This window comes from Canis lupus, chromosome 7, assembly GCF_011100685.1.
Source record: "Canis lupus familiaris isolate Mischka breed German Shepherd chromosome 7, alternate assembly UU_Cfam_GSD_1.0, whole genome shotgun sequence".
Taxonomy (NCBI): domain Eukaryota; kingdom Metazoa; phylum Chordata; class Mammalia; order Carnivora; family Canidae; genus Canis; species Canis lupus.
The window spans coordinates 8353164-8378935 of record NC_049228.1 but is presented as its reverse complement, the minus strand read 5'-3'; the positions used below and the strand labels follow the sequence as shown (position 1 = coordinate 8378935).

General features: G+C 43.9%; 1 protein-coding gene across 1 annotated transcript; it reads right to left on the bottom strand.

Moving 5' to 3' along the window:
• Positions 1–309: 309 nt before the first annotated feature.
• Positions 310–25295, bottom strand: LOC119876405 (digestive organ expansion factor homolog). The gene is made up of 12 exons (XM_038541740.1): positions 24983–25295; positions 23562–23677; positions 23213–23251; positions 19540–19708; positions 17327–17415; positions 15179–15589; positions 13178–13397; positions 11136–11338; positions 9805–9987; positions 9554–9666; positions 8524–8769; positions 310–1596 (listed from the first exon to the last, which is right to left on the bottom strand). Exons 1-12 carry the CDS (start codon positions 25293–25295, stop codon positions 1353–1355), a joined length of 2346 nt encoding a protein of 781 aa, XP_038397668.1. The 3' UTR covers positions 310–1352.
• Positions 25296–25772: the final 477 nt, after the last annotated feature.

Here is a 25772-nt window from a genome sequence, read left to right as displayed (position 1 = left end):
GATTTCGAGCCCTGCATTGGGTATAGAGATTACTTAAAAATAAAATCTTAAAAAAAAAAAAAAAAACATAAACATAAAAGAAAAAACAAATAGCATCATCAGTAATGGGGCAGGTGAACACTGTGTGCCACCTGAGGAGATGCAGTGAGGAGGATACAGCAGTGCTCCTGCCAATGATGCATAAACTAAACTTAATAGAAGGGAAACATTATCCAAAATAATCAGCCTGTTATCTTCAAAAGTGTCAAGGTCAAAAAAGCCAGTGAAAAGCTGGGGTACTCTTCCAGAATAAAGAACACTACAGAGATGTAACAATTAAAGGCAGTATGTAATTCTAAATTGTATCCTTTGCTAGAGAGGACATTATTGGGATATTTGGCAAACAGGGTCAGAGTATGGCAATAGGTATTAACAGCAATTCCAGATTTGGTATCTGTTTTTTGGTTACACAGAGAAAAGCCCTTGTTTAGAGGCAATACACACTAAATTCAGGGGTAACTTTTACAAGTGATAAGGCCTATCGAGTCATCAACTTAATCTCAAATGGTCTGGGTTCGGTACTTGTAATTTTTCTGGCAATATTTCACGATAAAAATGTTTTTAAAAGTGCAACTTCCCTTTCATTTTTAGCTGTTATATGATTTACAAAATGACTACAGTAATGAAGACGGTGATATTAAGATTGCTATTTCAACACCAAGAGTTTCATAAAATTCTTGAAACAAGAGAAGAGATTAATATTTTAAATAACGTGATTTTAAGTGTAGATTTTAACTGAAACACTATTATGAGTTTAAAAAAGATCAGTGGATACCTCTCTGAAGTTGAATTAAAATAGAATGTTTAAAGTTTAAAAAATGTTTGGCTGGAGAAAAATAAGTCTTGCAAAACCTGCATGACCCAAAATTAAAATGATATTCAGTACCAAGTAGTATTCCGATTTCTTATAACCAGTTCTCACAAGCAATGTCATGTATGCCTTACTTTTAAGAAAGCATCAAACAGAAACAGGCAAACCTGAAAGACTTTATAAAGTACAATAAAGAAAAAAATAACAATAGAAGAATTTATAGCTTACAAAAAAATTTCACAAGTAGAAGTTTTTCCTTCTATCAGTCTTTTGGAATTCTATTAGCTCTCTCCTGAGGTCCGAGAGATGTGACCAAAATTTGGTTTACATTTAACTTTTCAGGGACACATGACCTGAAAAGGAAGAAGTGTCCAATATGATACTGCCTGAAGCTCCTCTTCTATAGCAGTCCTTCTTTTGTGTAAGTGATCAGAACTGGGTCCGAGTGGCGCAGCATCAGCATTATATATCCTGCCAATACCATTTCCTGTCCAACAAATTCTCATCTTTCTCCAGTAATGAAGAGGTGGACATTCTTCTTGGACTGCAGCATCTGTGCAGCCCGCGTCACACCAACCACAGCAGCCAACCTCTGGGCATCATACCTGGAGTAGAGGACAGTGCAAGTCCAGGCGGCTTCCTCTCCTCTGCTGGTGGCTTTCAGCATGTTACAGACTTCACTGTAGAAGTGGGAGTAAGTTGGCAGTTCATAGAAAATCAGATTCCTGATCCCTTTTATGGTATACCTATTAAAAGGTGAAAGAGAGACTAGTATCTACTTGAGAAAATTTATGGAAAAGCTACCTAAGAGTTTGACAGGGGCATAGCTCACTCTTACTGCTCCATGCTCAACGAGGAAGATAATGCCATAAACAACCAACAGACCAAAGGTTATTTTGAGTTGGAAGGACTTATTTTGTGGCAACATTTGAATTCCTAATGTTTGGCTTGATATATTGATAAATTTGCTTTTTTTGAGCCTATTCTGGGTAGACTGAGGTAGACGAGGACTGAAGATCTGTCATAGAAAACTTCAAAAGCAAACACTTAACAACTCAACACTGCCCTTAGTATAATCAGGCAAAACAGAATGTTCTGTAATGGAGAGGAGGTCAGACCCAGTATGTAAAATAAACTGCATAAACTGTAAATGCATTCCCATCAGTCTTTTCTTGTCACTCTGTAGACATGTTAACTCCATAGCAGATGTCCTAAGTTCATCCATTTACAAAATCCTGCCTGAGGATCCATTAGGCATTATGGAAAAGCAATTAATTTCAACAGCTTATGTACTTCTTTCCCTGCTGCAGTGCTCACAGTGGTGGTGGTGGGGTATAGACCCCAGGGACTCACCGTATGTTTTGGGTCGAGGTCAATTATTCCCTCTGGGGCCCCATAACAAAAGATTTTAGAGTTGACAAGGTTCTGATTTTTCCTGTTAAAACTCTCTGATAGGCTGCTGTTAGACTCCCTTGGGAGTTTTATTTTATTCCCAGAGGATAAGCCTTCCTTGTCATCTCATCCCATGGATCATCTGACCCTTCTGGCAACCCCAGTCTTCCAAACTTTAATTGCAATCCACTATGTGGCTTACCTTTTAACATTATCATAAGGAAGAAATTCTAATGGCTAATGAATAAATTCCTGTTCTACCTCACTAGTTATCAAAACAAACAAAAATAAACATGAAGTTCCACTTCTGCTTAGTATACAGTAAACTCAAGAGAATATTGCTTCCACACTAACAAGAAAAAGCCACATAACCTAAAAAAGCATTCCTTTTCTTGAGCCTAGACAGCTGATGTCACAACTCAACCAAGTGAACTGATTCAAGGGTGCGCTTGTATATGTTTAATACCTAGTTCTCAGTGGGGAAGAAAGTGCTAAGAGTGCTGATTTGAAGCAGCTGCCAATTTCTGTGGTGTAAATACTCCCACCATGGCCAGTTTCGAGCTACCAGTGTCATGGTGCTGAGCTCAGGGGCTGGGAGGAGATGTGCAACCTGATCTTAAGAGCCAGCTTACCAATAACTGAATTCCAAAGAGGACAAAGCTCACTGCAGAGACAGGACCCATAACTACTCCACTTTGAAGGAGCACAGGAGGAAGAGGGCACCTGCCAAAAAAGTGGGTAGCAAGAAAACAGCTATACTCTGAACAAACTCTTAAAGGGCAAGTGTGGTTCTATGTGACAGTTCAGAATCCCTGGGATCTGTTTATACTCACTCATGAATTCTTTTCCACAGGCCTCCACTAGGAGTCCTGGAGAAAGATGGGAGGCAGGACAGAAGACCTGAGAGAGAGACCCCTTTGGTGAAATGTCTCACTTCCCAGACCCCTATCCATATGAAGCAGAAGTGCAAAACTGACGAGAGGGGGCAAAGGTCAACTGCTGTTGGGAGGAGGGTAATAAAGCAAGTTATCTGGGGTGGTAAAGCCCCATCCCATCCTTTCCCATCGTAGGACTTAGACCCAACAGAAAGCAACAGCAGACTGCCTCTGGGGAAAGGGCACAAAATCCACTCCAGCCAAGATCCTGCACTGACAGAAGCAGAGATCTACCACCATCGTGGGAGAAGCAGGAAACTCTCTTCTACCAAGACCCCTTACGGATAAAAGACCAGGTTCTGCTGCCATGGCGTGTGCTGCAGGAACACTGAGAAGGCCCCGCTTCCACAGTCCAGAATGAAAGGGCCTGCCTAGAACGAAGTTACACCAAGAGAACCCCAACCCCACCTCAAGTCTTGCAGGGAGTAACAAGCAAGAGCAGCCCACTGCCATGGGAGGGGTTAGAGTGGAGGGAGACCCCCTCCGCTGGCACAGGGGTACAGGGCTTGGTGAAAGCCAAGAAGATCTGGACCCTGAGAAAAGACCCTCTGGCACCCCAGGCCTCACACTAAGCCACTGTGTGCTAGAGGAATTTGAAGTCTGTGGAGTCTGGAAGGTTAACTATAGTAACAACCAAATCCTGACTAGATTCACAACTCCCACACTAGTGGCCTGACAGTCAGAGGTGTACCTGGACCTCAGCCTCTACGTTCAGCTGACAATTATGAAAAAAACAAACAAACAAACAAACAAACAAACATGAAAATGCAAGAAAAAGACATTAAAACATTGACGTTATCATTGAGCTATCAAGGGGGGTTTTGCAGAAAATAGGTGAATGGAGTATAAATTATCGTGTGTGTATTCTGGGGAGGGGGAGACAAGATATGGGGAAGATGGTAGGGAGCAAATAAGCAGCAATGTATAATAAATTTTTCACCATGTACAGATTTTGAGCTAACGAGTTTTCCTCTTCATGTTCATCCTAATGAAATAACTAGACAACTACGCCATCAACTATGCATATGGATATTTGTGGCACTGTTGTATATAATAGAACAATTTTTTTTAAATCTATATACCCATTAAAAGGAAACTGGGCTAATTATATATCCATACAACATAATACTATATAACCATTAAGAAGGATTCAATACACATCTAACAAACTACTTATTAATTAAATAGAAAAGATACCTTACAATGGAGAGATCTAGCAGACCCACCTTGTTAGTGATTACATTTAACATCACCAAAAATGACATAAACTGACATTATGTGCTACTGACAAGATGCAGTGGAAAGTATACAACATCCTCTACGTAGAGTTCTTAGCAAAGGTATTTAACCTAAGTCAGTGGTTCCAAACTTTGCTGCACTTTGAATCACCTGTTTGTAGGTGTGGGGTATCTATCCTTCATCCCCACTCCCAGACACAGGGATTTAAATGGCATTGGAACATGACTCGGGTATTTGGATCTTTAAAAGCTCTCCGAGGGGATTCTAATGTACAGCAAAGTTTGGGAACCACTGATCTAAATATTAAAAAAACAATTACACAATCCAGACTCTGGGACATTCTAGAGGAAACTGAATTGGACTCTTCAAAGAATGTCATAGAAAAAAATGAAGCAAGAGAATTATTCTAGATGAAGGTTTCTTTAACCTCAGCACTACTGACATATTGAGCCAGATAATTCTTTGTTGTGGGGCTATCCTGTGGACTCTGGGATATCCAGAATAATCCTCACCTCAACGCACTAAAAACACTACATCACTAGAATAACCCTTCAGTTTTGATGACCAAATGTCTCAGCAAAACCGCCCCTAGCTGAAAATGGTTAAGATAGACTAAAGAAACATTAACCAAATGTAACATATGATCCTTAACTGAATCCTGGGTTAGGGAGTGAAACAGCTATAATGGTCAACGTAGGGAAACTAGGAAAATCTGGATACAGACTATATATCAGATGATATTACTGTGTAGTATCAAGTGGTATGATAATGGTATTGGTTAGAGAAAATATTCTTGTTTTTAGGAACTACATGCTGAATGATTTGGGGATTCAGTGTCATGAAGCCTCCTGTAGTTTATTTACAAATGGTTCAGGAAGGAAAAATAAGACTCAAATGCTAACACCTGATGAAGCCCAAGTAAAAGGAGTTATAGATGTTCACTCTTAGTCTTATGATTTCCTTTGTAATGAAAATCTTTCCAAATAAAATGTTGGGGGAAGGGAGGATGTGACAAAGCTATATACATCAACTTAAAAATGTACCCATAAGCTACAAATATACATGCCAAAGTGTTAACATTTTAAAGTTGTTTTTCAATAAGCACATAAAAGAAAAAAAATCCCAATGAGTACAATGTGATCCCAATGTAATATTTTCAGAAAAGTGTGTATACGTGTGTCTATGTTCATGTGCACCTATTTTTCACACAGAAAAACAGGAAAGAAATATACCAAAATGGGTATTAATATCCAAGCAGTGAGATTCCATTTTCTTTTTTTTAACCTAGATTTTCCCAATTCTCTACAATAATTGTGTAATATTCTTAGAACCAGAGTACTTTTAAAACAAAGCACAAAACCAATTCCAGTAAGTGTTATACTTAAAAAAACAAGAAAATCTCTCTCAGTTTCAATTCTCCCACAATAGAGACTAGTTATCTTCTGGAAATAGTGAACGTGGTGAGGGCTTCTTCAGAGGGGCAGTCAGTGCCAAATCTCCTTAGTCTTCAGCATCCCTTCCCTTCTTCCTCCCTTGGTATAGGCTTTGGGTATTCAGTGACCCCTACAAATATGACCAAGGGGCACCTGGGTGACTCAGTCAGTTGAGCACCTGACTCTTGGTTTTGGTTCAGGTCATGATCTTGGGATCCTGGGACTGAGCCCCGCATCAGGCTGGGCTCTGCATCCAGCACAGCTGCTTGCTTGTCCCTCCCCCTCCCCCTCTGCTCTTTCCCTCAATCATGTGTGAGTGTTCTCTCTCTCAAATAAATAAAATCTTAAAAACAAAAATAAAAGCACACAAATATGATTGAACAGCTGGATGGGACCTTAAACTAAGGACAAAGGACATTCCGGATGTCTAGCTCACCTACCAACTGTGAAAGATAAATGAGGCACCCACAACTGATTTGAAAGGGTAGCTCCTCCACACTGTCTAAAAAGATGGTAAGCTACTTCCAGAACTGGGACTCTCATGTAGGGTGTACTCAGAAACACCCCAGCAGCCTTTACCAATCCCATAAATCCCACCTCCAGAGTTCTGACTTGCTCCCTGGTTGAAAAACCTCCCTGCTGTGGCAACCCAGTGATAAAGCTCAGGGAAACCACTGTGAAGCATCCCATGCTCAGGCGGGCCACCATGACCAAAAGCCTGTCCAACCCTAATTCTACTGGTTTCATCCCCCAATCCCAAAAAAAAACAGACTCATCTTCAGGCTGAAAATGTTCTGGTAGCTCACAAATGAGCTGTGATGTTTCTAACACAGCCTACTTCCACAGAGAATATAAATACTGAATTTCAGAGTTGGATACTAAAGTTTAACACACAAGTACCTTCCCCATGGTCAAATCAAATCACAAAGGCACTGCAGATAAAAGCACCTATCTTCACCTTGGGGATGTCTCAAGGAAAGAAATCTATAGTTGGAAACCCTGAGATAATTAGCAGTCTCGGGACACTGAAGCACATTATTTCTATTCATCTTAAATACAGGACATACCAATTAACCAGATCCAAGGTATAGAGCAAGTGGTACATGCTAGATTTGTCTATATAATGATCTGGGGGCAAAACAGTTTGGTAAATACAGTGGTGTAAGCCACGGGACTGTCCTGCCGACTTGAGACATCACGCCCTCTCTCCTTGGAAAGCCGCTCTTTGAGAGCAGTCTTCCTCCCAGCCTAATTCATACTTGCTATAAACAATCACACTGGGAAGTTTTCCAATCCATCCACTTCACTTAAAAGGCTTGCTTTCATGTGTCAAGCTGATAGAAAACTAAGGGCTCTTAAGATCTGCTGAGTGCAAACTCCCCCAAAATATCACTTTCCAACATGAATGAAAACAACTTACTTGTTCCACAAAGCAAATAATGACACCAATAAGCAGGCATTCATTAACACTCTTTGGCCAAACAGCCCTGTGTAGGTGGCCAAGAATGCAGCCCAGGGAACACAAGTGCAGCCATTTCTCATCTCTCCACTCACAGATTGCCTAGTCAGCAGAATACCCAGAGAGGCCAAGTCATGTCAGCCTGCTCTGCCCTGGCTGTGGCAGGAATCCAGGCTGCTGGATTCCTCCCTCCCCGTCTTGGTAACGAGAGCATGTTTGGGGAGCACATCCTTACATGGGGCATAAATTAAAAGGCAAAGCAATGCCAACACGTGTCATCAAATATGCTCCAAAGCCTGGATGATTTCTGGCTTTTATGTTTGGGGTTCTCTGAGAAAATGTGCCCCTCGGTAGTATGACTGAGAGTTAAACAATAAAGGCAAAACATCAATTCACTGAACATTACTGCACATCAGGAAGGAAAAGATAATAGGATGCAATTTCCATCTCTATAGATAACGGGTTTAAAAAGGGCTTTTTCACTTGGCAGCAGAGACAGACTTGGCAAAACAATGGAATACCTGACTTCTGGGGGCACAAATGGCTGCAAATAGTAACAGAAGGCTCAATATTACTAATGCTCTAATTAGAATTTTTTTAAAAAAGCAAATCCAATTTGTTTTGTCAGACTCACAAAATGGGGAAGCCAAACAAATGCTGAAATCATTAAATATTCAACTCTAAGCCTTTCACCTTTTGCCTCCTGCAAACAGGGGGGCCCTCCCTCCGGTCTCCTGTGAGGAGGCATGTGTGCACCTCCTCAAAACACACTGTAACTTTTGGAACACTGACCTTGTGCTCGGCCTCCACCTCCCCAGACCACACAGTTCCTGATATTTTGTCTGTGCTTCCATGACAGTTCCTTTCCTTTCTATATTCACTTCAGTTGTGCCTACTGAGAAGTGTTCAACTCAATGATGTCTTTCTTGAGGTATACAACCACAGCTACAGGAAGTATCCCAAGTGTGGGCCCACTCCAGATCTACACACAGATTATACTATAGTCACTCATTTGTCTCTACCTCTTCCAACAAGAGAAGAGACCAACCAACCAAGAAGAGTGCCCAGTTCCAAAAGTCTCTAGCTTCTCTGTACGAAGTAGAGTGAAAGAGGACCTCACAGCACCACAAAACCCACCATGCACTCAGAAGCAGGCCATGATTTGCAATACATTTCCCCTCCTAAGAGGACACTCAAAACCCAGCACTACTTTACCTTTTGTAGAAATGGAAGCGCTCTGTGAGGAGCAAAAACTGCTTCTCTCCTTGAAGGAAGAAGTGTCTGGCCCTGGAAATACCAGACTTCGGAGTGTACTCGCAGATGTGGGTGAAGTTCAGTTCTTCCTTCTTGAAGTAGTTTCGGAGACGCACGAAGTCAAAGTAGGAGGGGACATAGATGAGCGTATGAGACATGACTGCATCACGATACTGAGGCAAAATCTTGTTCACAAAAAAATTAAACCTGATTTGGAAAAGCAAAGGGCAAAGTCAATGATTTAGAGATTAGCCCACAGTGTCACCACTAACTGCGTTACCCTGGGCAAGTCACAATCTCCTTCCACCTCCTGCAAAGAGGCCAATCTGGCTTACCTCATCACAAAGAGCTAACACAAGAATAAATAAAATAAGTGGTAACTCTATTCACTGTAAAAAATAGAGGTGATGCCAGTGTATCCCAGAGAATTACTCCAGAAATAGACAAGCACACCATTCATTCATTCATTCATTCAGTGGTTAATCAATAACAAGTAATTACTGAACACTTCCCATATGCAAAGTATCTTTCTCCTACCATGGTCCCCTGATGAAACACAATGAAGAGACAGGGGAAATAGAGAATTAGAAACACTGGAACCTTGATGTTTGCAAGAGGCAAAAGGTGAAAGGCTTACAGTCGAATATTTAAAGGTTTCAGTGTTTGCTTCTGGGCATTAGTCCTTGCCCTGAAGGGCTTCAATTAAGTTGTTGACACGGAACACTTAGCAGTATCAAGCAGTGTTAATTAAAAAATGCCACAATCTTATGGAAAGAACCTCTGATTTACAGTACTAATGCTGCCACTAACCACCTAAGAGAACCGGGACAAAGTATCATTCCTCTCTGGGCTTCAGTTTCTTCCTGTATCAATGATGATTGGGTTCTATGATCTCATCAGTAAAACCGACATGGAATCCAATTTTAAATTTGTATGCCAAGGCTAAAAACTTCTCTGTACCCCCGACGTGTCCAACAGGAGAGAGAGGTACCTGGCATCAATCACCGAAGCTACATTTTCAGCTTCCATCCTCTGGAAGACATGTGGAAGCTGCACCAGGACATGGCTGATGGAGCCAGTTATTGGGACGTTCCTCACAGCCACCTGCCAGGAGTTGATGAGAAAGTGAGGAAGCGAGTCATCCCCACCACTGACCAAATGCCTTCCTTCCCGTATGCCTCATGACCCAAACAGTATACAATGCTTCAGGAAGACCCAAAGAAACAAGGAGAGCATGCCCACCTGGCCTTGGAGATTGACGCAGTACTTGCTGAACACGGAGTTGATCTGGGCATCCTGCAGGGCCCCAAAAAGCAGAGTCTGGCGATAGTACTTAGACCAACTATTGAGGCTCCACATCCTCACTCGGGAGAAGTCCACTCCGTGTGAATCCAAGGGCAGTAGGTTCATGTGGTTCATCAAATGCTTTGAGCAGAAATAACACTACCATTAATTTTTATGGAGGATGTACCTGTTGACACTGCTAAGCATTTTACAAGTCTGTCATCTTATTAACCCCATGGAGTATGTATAGTCAAATTCCAAATTACATCAGAAAATCAAGGGTCAGATGGGTGTGAATTGCCTAGTTAGCTGAACACCCCCAACAGAAAGGTAAGCTAAAACTGGCTACCTCTTAGATCTTTCAAAAAATGGTACCTACAGGAATATTCCTTTGAAAGGAATTTCTGAAAATGCCATCCTGGTCATTCTATGGGTTCCTCAGTCCCAAATTTGGACAAGAAGGGAAATACCATGGATACCATAGCCATTGTTCTTCAGTGGCCTAGTTTTCAAAAAATGGAGATCCTAGAGCCACCACATGTGCCGTTTCCTCAAATTACATTGACATGCCTTTTCTATCTTAATTGTATTTTCACCTTAAAATATATATTAAAGGATAACAAATACTCTGCATTTATTCACTACTTTATAAATTAAAGTATCCCCTTTATTTGCCCCACCTTCCTACAAGCCCTGGGACTGCAGAAGTGAGTTCTCACAAGCCTTAAAAAACCAAATCTATGGTTCTGTGATAAGGATTGTTCCAAAGCACAGTTGTTCAATCCTAAAGTGGACAACACTGCAGAGTATGCAGGAAAGGAGGAAAAAATTATAGCACAAGTTACATTAACAGGATAAAGATATCCTACATTTCTCTGTAAAACAAGATCACACATTAAGAAATCCTGAGTAATGTTTTCCCATTTCCACTGAAGGCCAAACAAAAGAGAATGAGCATAAACTATAGGAGGAATTATATTAGATGAAGGCATTCCAGGTCAGGAGGAACCAATCTACCAACCAGCCACACTGAAGTGACCTTAAGGCGAAGGAATCTTTTCTGGAGATTTGAAAATACTGGCAAGAATTTTTACTTCTCTGAATAATTATTGACCAATCTGTGTGTAGAAGAGAACCTAAAGGTTTTTTCAAACTGGAAAATGTGAAACATTTCCATTTCCAAACTGAGTTCTCATCTGGATTTAAGACTTTAAGACTTATTAAATCACTGAGCTCCTTCGCTCTCTAAACATGAATGTTGGCACTCTAAATGTGAATGACCACATTACCAGGACATGCTCCCAGTTCTGCATCAGATAAATGTCAGCTTGATCAATGATGAGCAGCTCAATAGAAGACAAAAAGTCAATATCTCTCTTCTTCTCTCCTTCTGCACCGATGATGGTCCTCAAGCCCAGCGGGGAGGCAATGAGGATGTCGGAGGAGTAGAAGGGGGCATAGAGGCGGATGCTTCTCTGGAGTATCGCCACGCCTACATGAGATAGCCAAGTACACAGCCGTCCATTATTCCCACCAAGCCATCAGCTGCTACCCACTCACCTTGCATTGTTGACCTTCACGTCTTTCCCCTTAGCACATGACCCATGTTCAAATTGTTTTCCTTACTAAAATAATCGTCCTCCTCTTGCCTCTATGGTCTCACTCTCGTCCTTCCCTTTCCACTAAAACCTCTCCAGAGAATGGTGTCTGCTTAGAAATCTCTCACTCGGGATGCCTGGGTGGCATTTGCCTTCAGCTCAGGGTGTGATCCTGGGGTCCGGGATCGAGTCCCACCTGGGGCTCCCTGCAGGGAGCCTGCTTCTCCCTCTGCCTATGTCTCTACGTCTCTTGATGTCTTTCATGAATAAATAAATAAAATCTTAAAAAAAAAAAAAAAGGAAAGAAAGAAGAAAGAAATCTCCTACTTGTTCCTCAGTACATCACAATCTGGCCTGATTCTCAGGACTCCACTGAAAGGACTCTTGCCAAGGTCACCAAATCAAAGATACTTCAATGTTTGTTACAAATGCATGAAGCAGCATATGGAACACATCCTCCTCAAAATGTTCTTTTCCTTCTGGTACTTTCCATTTCTTTAATACTCACTTCCTCTTCTAGCCCTGACCTGGCTCATATCTATCTTTTCAGATCCAAACAGCTCTTCCACAAGTCTGTGAGTTGGCTCTAAATTCCAATCACACCTTACATAAGTTTATGGGCAATAAATGGGTAAATTTATTCACTAACCATAGCTATAACGCCATCTTCACAAAGATCTGTATTTCCAGCCCAACTTTTCTTTCTTGAGCTCAAAACTGACATATCAGTAACTGGCAGGACTCCTGCACATGTTTAAAACTAAACATCTACTCTCGCAAAAAATAAATGAATAAATAACAAACAAACAAACAAAAAAAAAACCATCTACTCTCGTGCCCGCCCCCCTACTTTGGTGCACCTGACACTCCAGCCATGCTGAAGCCTTTGTAGATCTTTGGTCATACCCGGCTTATTCACCCTGATGCCTCTGCAAGTGCAGTTTCCTCTCTAAAACCTTTTCCTGCATTCTGACCACCCCTCCTTACAACAAAAATTTTAGTACAAAAATCACTTTAAACACCCCCAGATCATCCACTGCATCCTCTGATCAGCACTTATCAATCTGTACTGTTTGCCCAATAGGCTGGATTTCCTTAACAGCAAGAACCACAACTTTTATTTCTATATCCTCAGCTTCTTAGCAGTACTTGGTACAAAGTAGACGCTTAATGCATGTTTTTTTGAATGAACTTACGTGGCGAAAAAACATTTTCCTAAGAATTTACTCTATCAATATACAACCAACCAAGTATATGGGAGTTGGTTGAGACAAGCAAAGATGTGACAAGTTGGGTAGCAGTCGGTAAGTCCTGAGTGGAGACAATTCAGGGTAGGCACTCTCCATGGCTGGAAGAAGGGAAGTCCACCACTGTACATGGACACCCAGTTTATTCAGCCTCCCCGGAGGGACCCTCTAAGGCCCTATCACTTCCAACTCCCCCTGTAGCATCAACTACTAATTCTGGATGTGCTGAGACATTTCTGCTTTAAATGTGCATGTTTTTTTTTACATACAGCCTCAGAGATGCTCCATCCTGAGCCAAGTGTCCACCCTATTAGCCAGGCAAGACTCTCTTCCCTGGCAGACAAGATGTCCCAAATGCACCCGGGTCCTGTTAGGAGGACATCTCACCCCACTGAGAGAATGCCCAATTCCCAGCTTCTAGCCTCTAGTCATGTGAACCACATACCACAGGTCTTCAGGGTTTGAATTAAAACAAGAAGGAATTACCAATCCGAAAGTGGTCATCGATGTTGCCGACAAACACAGCTTCATAATCCTCAGGCCTCTTCAGGTTGGGTGGTCTCTCCTCAGGATCTGAGCCATACTCTCCCTTAAACCTCTTTTTGTTGCTCACAATTATTTTCTTCTTGCTGTCACCCTCGAGGAGGCTGATGAAGAGCTGCACCACCCGCAGAGCAGCTTCTCGGAAGGGCACAACTATCAGCACCTATGGAGAAAGCCACAACAGCCTCGGTGGGACCAGGGGAAGGGTCCGCAGCTGCGGTCAGCCTGCTGAAGACATGGTGCTAAAGAACCCTCCATAAAGCAGCAGGCCCTGCAAGGGCTCACATCTCAGCCACCTCCTTTGCACAGAACCAGGTTCAGGACTACAAACTAAGCACCTCTCATATCCACAGCACTGTCCTATGGACTTTAATCTAATAGCCCCATGAGAAGCAATTCCCAACCAGAATGTGGAAGTATCTTTCAGGATTAAGTCAATGCCTTTAACAGGAGTCCACTAGCAAAAATCCAATATAAACATACAAGTGTCAAGGAATGTTACTCATTTCTGTCTCGCACAGACCTTACTACAGTATTTTTATGCATAAGCTGCAAGGGATAAATGCTAAATAAATGAATGCATTAGGAAAAAAAATTTAAAAAAACAAAAAATAAAATAAATGAACTAGGTATGATAAGTAGAGAACAAATAAAGCTGGTAAGGAAAAGGATTAACGCATCTAATATATTTCCTAGCATGTTTTTCAGAAATGATGATAAAGCATTTCTGAAATGAGATCATATCTCAATGGGAAACGTAGGACTCAGTTTTCCAAACATTTCCAAAAATGCTTACAGTTACAACTGGAGAGAATAAAAATAGAATATGCTTAACAAACAATAAGTTTCTCATTACCCTTCTGTAAATATCAACAATGTAAACAACCCGTCAGAGCCCACAACTCATCAAATTCTAAATGTGCTTCATGGGTAATCTGACTCATTGTTTTCTACAACTCTAAATGGAAACAGATAAACTTATAATCCTTATTTTTAAGACTCTGAGATAGTTTCCCAGAAAGGGAGCAAGCACAGCCACAGGGGCATAGTGAGTGCAGCACCAAGGGCCCTAGATTGAAGAGGGCCAAGTTACTGCTGTCCCAGCTGTGACACTAAGTATCCAGGCTTCAGCTTCCCCAGTTATCATATAGGGGGCCAGACTAAAAAATGTCTAAGAGCCACATCAGTACTAAGCCCTAGAATCCTATTAGACTCAGTGAAACATCTAAAAAGATGAGACTTCCTCCATATGGAGGGATACAGGTTAAGGAGGTATGGGGAATGGAAGACACATGATGTAGCCACACAACATGAGTAATGTGGGCACAATTAAAAGACATTTCCTACCAAAGCCCCACATCCACTGGAACTTAGGCTTATGAGCCCAAATAAAGGTAATCATCACTTTAAGCAGCGGTAAGTATACAATGGAAAAACCGGAATTTCTGTTTCCCAAGATTTACTTATGTGTGTGGCTCAGTAATGAAAATTCTTGGTTCTAATCCCATCTCTGCTACTCATTTCCCGGTTCTCTTCAGCAAGGTCCTCTATGAATCTGGGTCTCTATCCATAGCTGCAGTATTTAGAGATTGGATAAAAGGCTGGCTAAGGTTCCAACCATTTCTGACAATCACAAAGAGATTTACAATGGAGTGTCATTTATGTATGCTCAGGATTATCTCAAGAATTATCAGAGGAACCTCTGACTCACAAGTTTCCAGTTAAATCCAGTTAGAAACAGTCCACTGAGCTGTCTACTGCACTGCTCTGGCACCACCTGGCCCATCTAAGGTGTTCACTCTTGGACTCATTCATTATTCCAGTATTCGTTACCATTAAAATACCTGACTATCTGCCAAGTGCCAGACACCTATACGGCACAGCCAGAAGCCTCCTTCTGGAGGACAAAGCTCTCCTGGATGAAGCTCTCCTGCTGCCACTCACCTTGGGCCTTGTTAGCCCTTGGTCTCTGAAGTCATCATCGTCACCCACCCCAAGCTTCTGACTGCGACGTCTGCTATTGTTACTAAGCACCTGGGCATTGGCTTTGAGGACATGATTTATTGCGTGTAGGCAGTACACATGGCGGATCTCCTCCCCATTCTTCAGGGCAGTCCTTTCTGGGTAGAATAGATCCTGGTAAGAGTTCATAATTAAGAAGAGCTCTTTCTGGAGGGGTGTGAAAGGGCTACTTGATTTGGAGGGACCAGAGAGGAACTGGCTGTTCGTCTTGGTCCAGGTGGATTCCAGGGGCTTCTGCAGATGAAGTGACTTTAAGTCAACGTCCTTTGAGGGTTTAAATGTTTCCAACTTCTGAAACTTGGATGAAAAGACAAGCTGGCCCAATACAGGCCACTAGGAAAGAGAGAGAGAGATCAAGAGCTAAGTTAGAAATGCTTTTCAATACATTACTTTCACACAGTACTTTCTAATTTACCAAGCTCTCTCCGATTTATCAGATTACCTCATTTAATCCTCACCAACAACCCAGCAAGGTGGACACTATAATGCTTGTCTTAAAGCTTAGGGAAGCAGAGGCTCAGACATTATAGGATTCAGACAAACTTTACCTAGGAGAGAAGAGAGCTGAGAGCTGAGAGCTAGAGCTCAAGGTTTCTGACTTCCAACCTGAGCTCTTCACTAGGTCAGTATGTCCCAAACTATTTGGTGGAATATGTTCTAGGAAATCAAAATTCATTCTAGAAAAAAAAAGGGGGGGGCTCCATGGTCAAATAACTTTGGTAAACAACACAGAAGCTAATCCCCCTTACAGAGAGTCACAATGTATATTAGATACAAAAGGTTCTGATGAGTCCTATGACAAGAGCTCTGTTCTATTGTATTTAACTTCAAGTCTTCCAAATTTACTTGGGCATGAAATAAATTTTTTGAGATACAGCCATTAAAATCCTAAAGCATATATTTTTTTTTTGTGAGATGCCAGTATGAGTGGGAATTTTTGCATCGTAACAAAATCGCTGATCTCAGAAAAAAAAAAAAAAGATGATCTCAGCAATAAAAAGAAATGAATTATTGATATGCCCCAAGAACTAGAGGTGGATCTCTAGGGAACTATGCTAAGTGAAAAAAGCCAATCTGTAGGATTCTTTTTATACAATGCTTTTGTAATGACAAAATTATAGAAACGGAGAACAGACTAGTGGTTACCAAGGATTAGGAATTGGGAGGAGGGGGAAGGGTGTGGTTTTTAAAAGGGCAAGCAGAAACAAGAGAGATCTTTATGGAGCTGGGAATGTTCTCATCTTGACTTTGGTGGTGGATAAGGGGAACCTAGACCCGACAAAATAGTAAAGAACTACAGACACACACAACAGAGTAGGAGCAAAACTGGGAAAAGCTGAAGAAGACAAGCGTGTTAATGTCAATTTCCTGGCCCTGATACTGTCAAACAGTTTTGCCGAGATGCTACCACTGGAGGAAACTGGGCAAAGGGCATAAGGGATGTCTTTGTGTTATTTCTTAAAAATGTAGCTATAATTATTACTTTAGTAAAAATTTCAATTAAAAAGAATGACCAACTCTTAAAAACAGCATGAGCTGATAAAAAAAAAAACTAAAACTAAAAAAAAAAAAAAAACCCCACACAAGCAGAAAAAATGGCTCCACACACGAGTAACTTAGTTATGAACCTCTCTCAGATTCTTTGAACAAAACCAACAGCAGCAGTAGCTACTGTTTTACTCAATATTTTCTATGTATGTCAGTAAACTACATCACTTCATTTTGAGGTAAGCATTACTGCCCCCCCTCTAACAGATGAGAATAGTGAAGATCAAAGAGGTAGACTGACTTGCCTTGGGTCATGTGACAGCGTCTCTCAGATGCTGGTCCACACCCTGGTGGACCTGCCTGCAAAGCCATTCTTACCTGCTCCCACACTCCAGCTTCCCCAGGCCTTTCCCAGCTACACCTGTGCCACTAAGCTCTTCCAGCCTTCCTATCCTATGCTCCCCTATCAACTCCTCTACCACTGGTGTTTATCATACATTCGAGGAGAACGCCAAACCCAAGACCACTGCCTAACTTGGAGCTTTACTTTCTTGGTGACAGGAATGACTAGGCAACACTTACTTTTAGCTGGTGAGTAGTTCTGGGATTTGTGGCAACAGCTTGAATTTCTTTTTCTTTCAGTTCTTTGTTCACATGTTGTAGAAATGGATCTAATGCAGAAATCAGGAAATGTCAGATCACTTGGGAGGAAAGAGCAGGCATTTTTTTTGGTCTTCTCTCCAAACGACATACTCTTTTTTTTCTCGATTTTAACTCATCCTTTTCCCTATCTTTGTTCCCCATCCTCTCTCCCAGCTCAAAAGTTTCTAACCGGTTCCTTTCCCTAAAGCATTTCTCTCATCACATTACTTCTCAGCTCAAACCCTTGAAGAAGCTTCTCAGTCTGAAATTTGGGGCACTCTAGGATGTACACCTCCAAGCTACCTCTCCAATATAAGTTTTGAATTATATGGCCCTCAAATTCTTCTGCCTCTGTGGGTTTTCTTCCTCTGATTAAAAATTCTATCCTTTCCTTCACTTCATTTTTGTAAGTCCAAATACTATCAGTTTAATGTCACATCCTGACTCACAAGAACTATTTCCCTGAAGCCTATTATGCCAGGCACAGCACTGGTTCCACTAAGAGGCCATCCATGGTGCCCTACAGACTGTCCCCAACCCTGCCCCCACCTACTCGCTGCAAACACTGTAAGATCCCTGAGAGCAGGATCCATCCCTGATTTATCTTATATTACAGGACACATAGAAATGTTCAATACTCAACTGAGCTGAACAATGATCCAACTAGTAGTACTTACAGTCGAGGTTATCTTATCTTCAGTCCTCTGAGCTAGCCACCCAACCTTACCTTCCAGTCACTCATTAAGAAGCAGAGAAAAGTTAAATTGACCTATGCAAGGATCCAAATGGCAAAACTTCAAATGCAGTGCATTCTGTACTAAACACCCAGAACCAAACTATAGGATATAAGAATCCTAGGTGCTAATATATCTGTATAGGCAAAACAACAGAGAAATTTTAGGATAATCAAACTTCCTCACGTCTCCTCCAAGGTTCTGATTTTTTTAAAAATTTCCTTTCTTTTAGAGAGGAAGGATGGGCAGCCTGGGTGGCTCAGCGGTTTAGCACCGCCTTCAGCCCAGGGTGTGATCCTGGAGACCTGGGATCAAGTCCCATGTAGGGCTCCCTGCATGGAGCCTGCTTTTTCCCTCTGCCTGTGCCTCTGCCTCTCTTTCTGTCTCTCATGAATAAATAAATAAATAAATCTTTAAAAAAAAAAGAGAAGGGGAGGGAGGAAGAGAGAGTGCATGTGAACAACGGAGCGTGAGGGGTGGAGAGAATCATAAGCAGCAGAGCGCCTGACACAGGGCTTGATCTCACTACCCTGAGATCATGACCTGAGTGGAAATCAACAGCAGGACGCTTAACCAACTGAGCCACCCAGGCACTTCTTCTCCAAGGTTATTAAAGTTCTGATGGTTCAGAATGGGGTTTGTGCCCAAATTTTATCTACTACTTCTCCAGCACAATAGCCAACAGAACAAAAGAGCCAAATAAGGATTAAAACGTCAGCTTCATTAACGGTAGTATTTAGAGCTGGGTAGAAGGACAATGAAACCAAAAAAGGCAGTCAGAATACAGAATGAGACCAACCTGACTTGCCCTCCAGGCACAAGCTGAGAAAGTGGGACCTGAGAGAGAGAGAGAGCAGAGATCTGACTACACCTACCACACAGAGGCAGGCCTTGTCCTAGTTCACCGCCACTGGAGGGAGAGAGGCATGGCCAAGAGAGAGGACTGGAGGAACAGAAGGGAGCTTTTTGGTCTTTGAAGGTGCTCCCTGGTAATGAGGACCCAATGAGATTAGCCAGTCCTGAGTCTTACAAATCTGGGAAAATTCCTACTCCCATAAAAGAGCAAGTGAAGGGCACAAAGAAAGTATAAAAGTATTTTTCTCCTTTCTCTTCCTTCCCTGCGTGGGGGAGAAAAATCAGAAGTCTTCCCCTGACCCCAACGGTGGAAATACGAGGTCTGGGGAGCTGGCCTTCCCTACTTTCACTCCTAGGCTACCTGTCCTACTAAGTAGCCTCTTGACTCCCAGCACTGCCTCACCAAAAAATACCTTTGAGAAGTCTTTCTTCCCAGTTCTAGATATAGCTGCTAAAATGTTTCTATCGCTGCTCATTGCAGTAGCAAGAGATTTAACACGTACTAGCACACAAGCCCCCATGCTAAGCACCTGCTGAATTTGAAAAAACACACGCTGCTCTGACCTTGTGATACTTTCAGAGAACATGCGCCTTCACTTTCCTCGAGAAAATTGGTTTCCAGGCTGAAGAGTGACTCGTGTTTTGCATCTGTAAATTCCTCAAGGGATCTTGTGATGTGGCCAAGTGGCCCATCCCCATCTTTTCCTTCAGGGTCAGCAGGCAAAAACCATACCTGTAATTTTGAGAAAGAACATTTTGTAAAATTATTTAGGCATGAATATAATTATAGTTCTGTGAACAAGTAAAATTTAATTCTTTAGCCTAAATCAACACTGATGTTCATTGCTATTATTTACTTTTAAGGAAATTCAGGTGGAAGACTTAAGTTTTCAAATTAAGCCTGATGAGTGAACCAGTTCCAGTTCTAGAACTTATTTTAAGATGATAACTAGATGAAGTACACTAAGATCACATGGTAAGGATATTCAAAGAGGCACTGATTAAAACAAGAAATAACTGGAAAAATTGATTTCATCCTTTTCTATCAAGAGTGCTAATTACATTACCACGTATCATTTACAATGAAAATACCATGTAATTGAGCAGCTAATATGAATCCCTGATTATTCACATAGAAAAGGTCTGTGGTATACTATTAAAAAAAAAAGTAAGTTGCAAAAGTGGATGAGACCATTAGCATGCGTGCACATACACACACACACACACAATTATCTATGTACATACTTGTACTCACACATGTATCCATAAAAAAGTAATCTGGAAGGTTATATACAATGTTAAAGGTGTTCATCCGAAGGTGGTGAAAATATAGGTTAACTACACTATCCTCTTAAATGTTTAACAGTAAGCCTATTCACTTCTATAACCTAAAAACAACAACCAAAAACCCAAAACTTCTTTTAAAAAATTTTATTTATATGAGAAAGAGAGAAGAGAGGCAGAAATACAGGCAGAGGGAGGAGCAGGCTCCTTACAGGGAGTCCAATGAGGGACTCAATCCTAGGTCTCCAGGATCACCCCCCCGAGCCGAAGGCAGATGACGAACCACTGAGCCGCCCAGGCATCCCAAACTCAAACTTTTCATTAAAAAAAATCCAAAATAGGAAATAGAAAACAAAACAAAACCCTAAGTCTGAGGCAATGAATTTTTATCCTAGTAAAATTGATTAATTAAAATGTTAAGAATTATGTATGACCTTACGGTATAGAGAAAAAATATGGCTGCAAGGAAACAGGCATTACCATAGTGAGATATAAAAAGGCACCCAGACACACTGACAACGCGATACGACTCCAGCAGTACCAACTCATGAATTACTGGTACGTGAACAACTTGGATCAGTCACAAAAAACTTGAGGAGCCAAAGAAGCCAGACACAAAAGGGTACAGACTATATGCTTCCATTTATATGAATTTTAGAAACAGGCAAAACTAATCTTACTGAAAGGAAGCAGGTCAGTGGTTGCCTGATGCCAGAGGGGGAAACCGACCATAAAAGAGTAAGAAGACATCTTTTGGAAGTACCGGAAATGTTCTGAATCTTGATTTTGACAATTATAACATAGAGGATGTACCTGTCAAACTCACTGAATTGTACACTTAAAATAGGTACACTTCATTGTAAATCATACATCCCTCCATAAAGTTGGTTTTAAAGTTAAAAAAAGCCACCTGAAGTCTGAATGAGAGAATTCCTTTAAGCTCTCAATCTCAGCTGTTCTCTGAAGCCCTCCCTCATTTACTCTGACAGTGTGCAACCACTCCATGTCTCTTCAACGCCTCTTAACTGGCTGCTCCATACAAAACCTGCTGCTTGACAATTTTTGTACAGTTTGTCTTCCATTAAACTTGGTTTCTCTAAGGGAGGGACAGTGATCTTTTGGGAGACTGGCACAAAAACAGCATCATGTTCCCTTCCTCTGAGTCAAGGGCTCTTTAGGATTGATGAAATCCTGGAAATGGTAAGCAAAATACTACTACTACTGCATTTTTCTGGCTATATGGTCTTGTGTTTTCACCAGATTCTCAAAGATATCACGGAATCAACAAGGTTAAGAGTCCCTGCTTTGGATCTATGTGCTTTGGTTCAACTCACAACAGTACCCAGCACCGTGTTCACAGGGCAGCTGTCCTGACAAAGGTGACTGAGCCCACACCAAAGAGACTTACTCTCCTGCACTTTGGTGGACTCGGCTGTTGTCTCTTTCTCCATGCTGACATCACTACCATCATCTTCACTGTTCGTTTCTACCTCATCTACAGCACTGTCTTCTTCCTCTTCTTCTTCGTCCTCCTCTTCCTCCTCCTCCTCTTCTGATGCTTCCTTTAATGTGGCGAGTAGTTTGTGGTACCCAGAACTTGTTCTGGTTCACCTCTCTGCTTCACTTTCAGAACCTGAAGCATCTGAATTCTCTGACTAAAAGGAAAATAGGAAATTTTATTTTTAAAAAATATTTTATTTATTTATTTGAGAGGGAGTGAGAATGAGTGAGGGTAGGGTTAGAGACAGGGAGAAGCAGACTCCCTGCTGAGTCTGGGGCTCATCCCAGGACCCTGGGATCATGACCTGAGCTGAAGGCAGATGCTTAAATTGACTAAGCACCCAGCTGCCCGGAAAAAATGGGGAAAATTTTAAAACAGAAACATATTCTTGTTTCTGTCTGTCCCTAAGATTATCATTAGGGCCAAAAATAGAACAGGTTGAGACTTTCATAAATAAAAATTAGCTTTTCTGTAAATATCCATATCCTATCTATTCAATCATGCCTAGCCCAAAGTTATTTTTAAAAGCTAGTCTAGCAGGACGACTGAGTGGCTCAGTTGGTTAAGTGATTCTGGACTCTTGATTTTGGCTCAAGATCACGATCTCAGGGTTGTGGGATCCAGCCCACAGTTGGGCTCTATGCGAGGTGCGAAGCCTGCTTTAAAATTCTCTCTCCCCGTCCCCACCCCCTAAGTGTGTGACTCTCTTAAAAAAAAAAACAAAACAAAAAAACAAACAAAAAAGGCTAGTCTAGCTGTGATTCTAGAATCTATTCATCTTCTTGAAATGCTAATATTCTACATGGGAAAAAAGCAGGCTAAAACAGAGCTTTTGGTTATAAGGAAATCTGATCTACCTGTCAGATATTTGGCATGCCCAACAGAGCAACAGGAAAATTACAATACATCAAAAGAATGCATTTTTAGTTTGCTGTTCTGAGCTAGGAACTTTGTTCAGTTTGCAACTGTTTGTGGCTCCCTCTATGTTGAGTAAACAAGACACTTCTAAGGATTCACCAAGAGCTCTCTGGTGAGTCTTCTTGGCAGGTTCTAGTAGGCTTCAAGAATCTCAATCTCAGAAGCACCGTTGAATGGCTCAAGCGTTGAGTGTCTGCCTCGGCTCAGGGCCTGGCCCTGGGGTCCTGGGATCAAGGCCCACATCAGGCTCCCCCGCAGGAAGCGTGCTTCTCCCTCTGTCTGTGTCTCTGCCTCTCTGTGTCTCATGAATAAATACAATCTATTTTAAAAAACGTGTTTCAAACTCTATCAGTTATCACAATGGCATTATGACAGACATCTGCATTCAACACTTAGCAACATGACTAAATTAATGGCTTACATCTACAATCGCAAAGAATGAAAATGTAGCCAGGCTTTTATTATCATTATATACAATCTTAAAATTAACAGCCAAGAACCACCTATTACTTAAAAAAAGAATAAAAGCATTACCCGTTGATAAATCGTGGTTTTGCCTCCTTTCCAGAAACCCTGAGAAGAAACAGGTAACATTAAACTCTAACTACTAGCACGTAGCCATTAGTAAACAGTCTAACTATACAACTTTAAATGAAAAAGGCAGAAGAATTCCAATATAAATACATTATAACTATGGTCCATGTGAAAGGCCACATGTGCATTTGGGCAGGGATTGTAAGAATATCACAAACGAACAACTGAGACATGAAAAGTTAACAAGGTCACATGACGAACACAGTTTGCGGGCTCCTCCTGCGAAGAAGTATCAATTAAGCAATAAAAGCCCATTTCTAGCACATTTCTTAATCATGATGCCCCTAACCGCTGGTGTGAAGCGGCCCAAAGCACAGTGGGGGGTGAGCAACAAGATGGGAACCGAGAGTCTGGACACGCGGAGGCGGAGCCACAGGTACCGGTGCGCTGGTGTCCCCTCTGTACCTGGAGAGAACACAGGTGTCCAAGGGCCCAGGCAATTCTTTACAACACACACACACACACACAATCTTAGGAAACCTCTCTAACAGCCCAGCCCCACAAGAGGCGTGAGGTCTAGCACAAAGCTAAGGGGCTCCACGAAAGGCAGGAAGACTCACGAAGAAGCCCATCTGAAGAACCCAATCTCCGGAGCCACCTGAACCGAGGGTGGGGGTGGTGCTGAAGGAGGTGAAGGGCCCGGGGGGGGGGGGGGGGGGGGAGCGTGGGGGGAGGGGCGAGGAGCGTGTGGGGGGCGCTGGGGGCAAGGGGGGAAGCGTTGGGGGGAGCCTGTGGAGAAGCGCTGGGGGTGGAGCGTGGGGAGGAGAGTGGGAAGGCGCGGGGGGGGGGGGGGGGGGGAGGAGCGTGGGGAGGGTGGGAAGCGTGGGGGGATGGGAGGAGCCTGGGGAGGGTGGGAAAGCGTGGGGGGAGGAGCGTGGGGGAGGAGCGTGGGGAGGAGCTTGGGGAGAAGAAGGGTGGGAAGCGTGGGGGGGAAGGAGCGTGAGGAGGAGGGTGGGAAGCGCGGGGGGGAGGAGCGTGGGGGAGGAGCTTGGGAGGAGGGTTGGGAAGCGCAGGGGGGAGAGCCTGGGGAGGGTGGGAAAGCGCGGGGGGGAGGAGCGTGGGGAGAAGCGTGGGGAGGGCGTGGGGAGGAGCTTGGGAGGAGGGTGGGAAGCGCGGGGGGGGGGGAGGAGCTTGGGAGGGTGGAAAGCGTGGGGGGAGGAGCGTGGGGAGGAGCGTGGGGAGGAGCTTGGGGAGGAGGGTGGGAAGCGTGGGTGGGAGGAGCGTGAGGAGGAGGGTGGGAAGCGCGGGGGGGAGAGCGTGGGGAGGAGCTTGGGGAGGAGGGTGGGAAGCGCAGGGGGGAGGAGCCTGGGGAGAGTGGGAAAGCGTGGGGGAGGAGCGTGGGGAGAAGCGTGGGGAGGAGCGTGGGCGGGAGGAGCGTGGGGAGGAGGGTGGGAAGCGCGTGGGGAGAGGAGCCTGGGGAGGGGGGGGAAAGCGTGGGGGGGGACGAGCGTGGGGGAGGAGCTTGGGGAGGAGGGTTGGGAAGCGCGGGGGGGGGGGAGGAGCGTGGGGGGGGGAAAGCGTGGGGGGGGGGAGGAGCGTGGTGAAGGAGGGTGGGGAAGCGCGGGGGAGGAGAGTGGAGGGAAGCGCGTGGGGGGGGGAGGAGCCGTGGTGAGGAGGATGGGGAGGAGCGCGGCGGGAGGATCACAGGGGGTGGAGCGATGGGAAGGGGGGGAGGAGCGTTGGGGGGGTGAGCGCTGCGGGGAAGCCGACCGGGGGGGAGGAGCGCGTGGGGGGGGAGGATGCGCGTGGGGGGGAGGAGGCGGTCGTGGGGGGGGGTAGCGCGGGCCGTGGCAGCCGCCGTCGGGACCCCGCGGAGACGGCCCCCGCGCGCCCGGCAGGGGCCGCCACAACTGTCGTAAAGTGGATGCTCATCGCCGAAATCCCGAAGGTGCTTCTTCTGCTTCTTAGTCAGGGTGTGGAGCAGCTGGCTCACGGCTCGGCTCCGGCTCCCGCGTTTGCCCACTAGCCGGGGCGTCCAGGTGGCCCGCCTTCCACCACGCTTCACCCGCTTCACCACCCGCATCCACCCGCTTGTCCCCCTCCCGCCCCCGCACCCCGCGGAAGTCGCCCGTCAGCTCACTCACGCGGGGCAGCCCACGGCGCTTTACGGCGGAGGCCGGGGGCCGCAAAGCAGAGCCGTTTCACGTCGTGCCTGTACGACGGGCGTTAGAACTTCCTGGCTCGAGTCTGCCCTCTAGGGACGCTATTTGGAAGCGCATGCACGGCGCCGGCAGGTGCTGCGAGCGGCGGGAGGTGTGCAGGTGGTGGGCGCGCTTTGTGCCTGGGTGGCGCTGGGGTGGGGTCCTCCCGCGGAGACGGGTGGCAGCCGAGATGGTCGAGGGTCCTGGCTTTAATGTCGTGCCGTGAATAAAAATACCAACCAATATTTAAGGGTGCTGGCGCATCTCACTTCGTCGTCGCAGCGGTACAACGCACGGACGTCCCTTCTCTAAGCCCATGCTGCAGAGGAGGAACCTGAAACTGACGCTTAGAAAACACT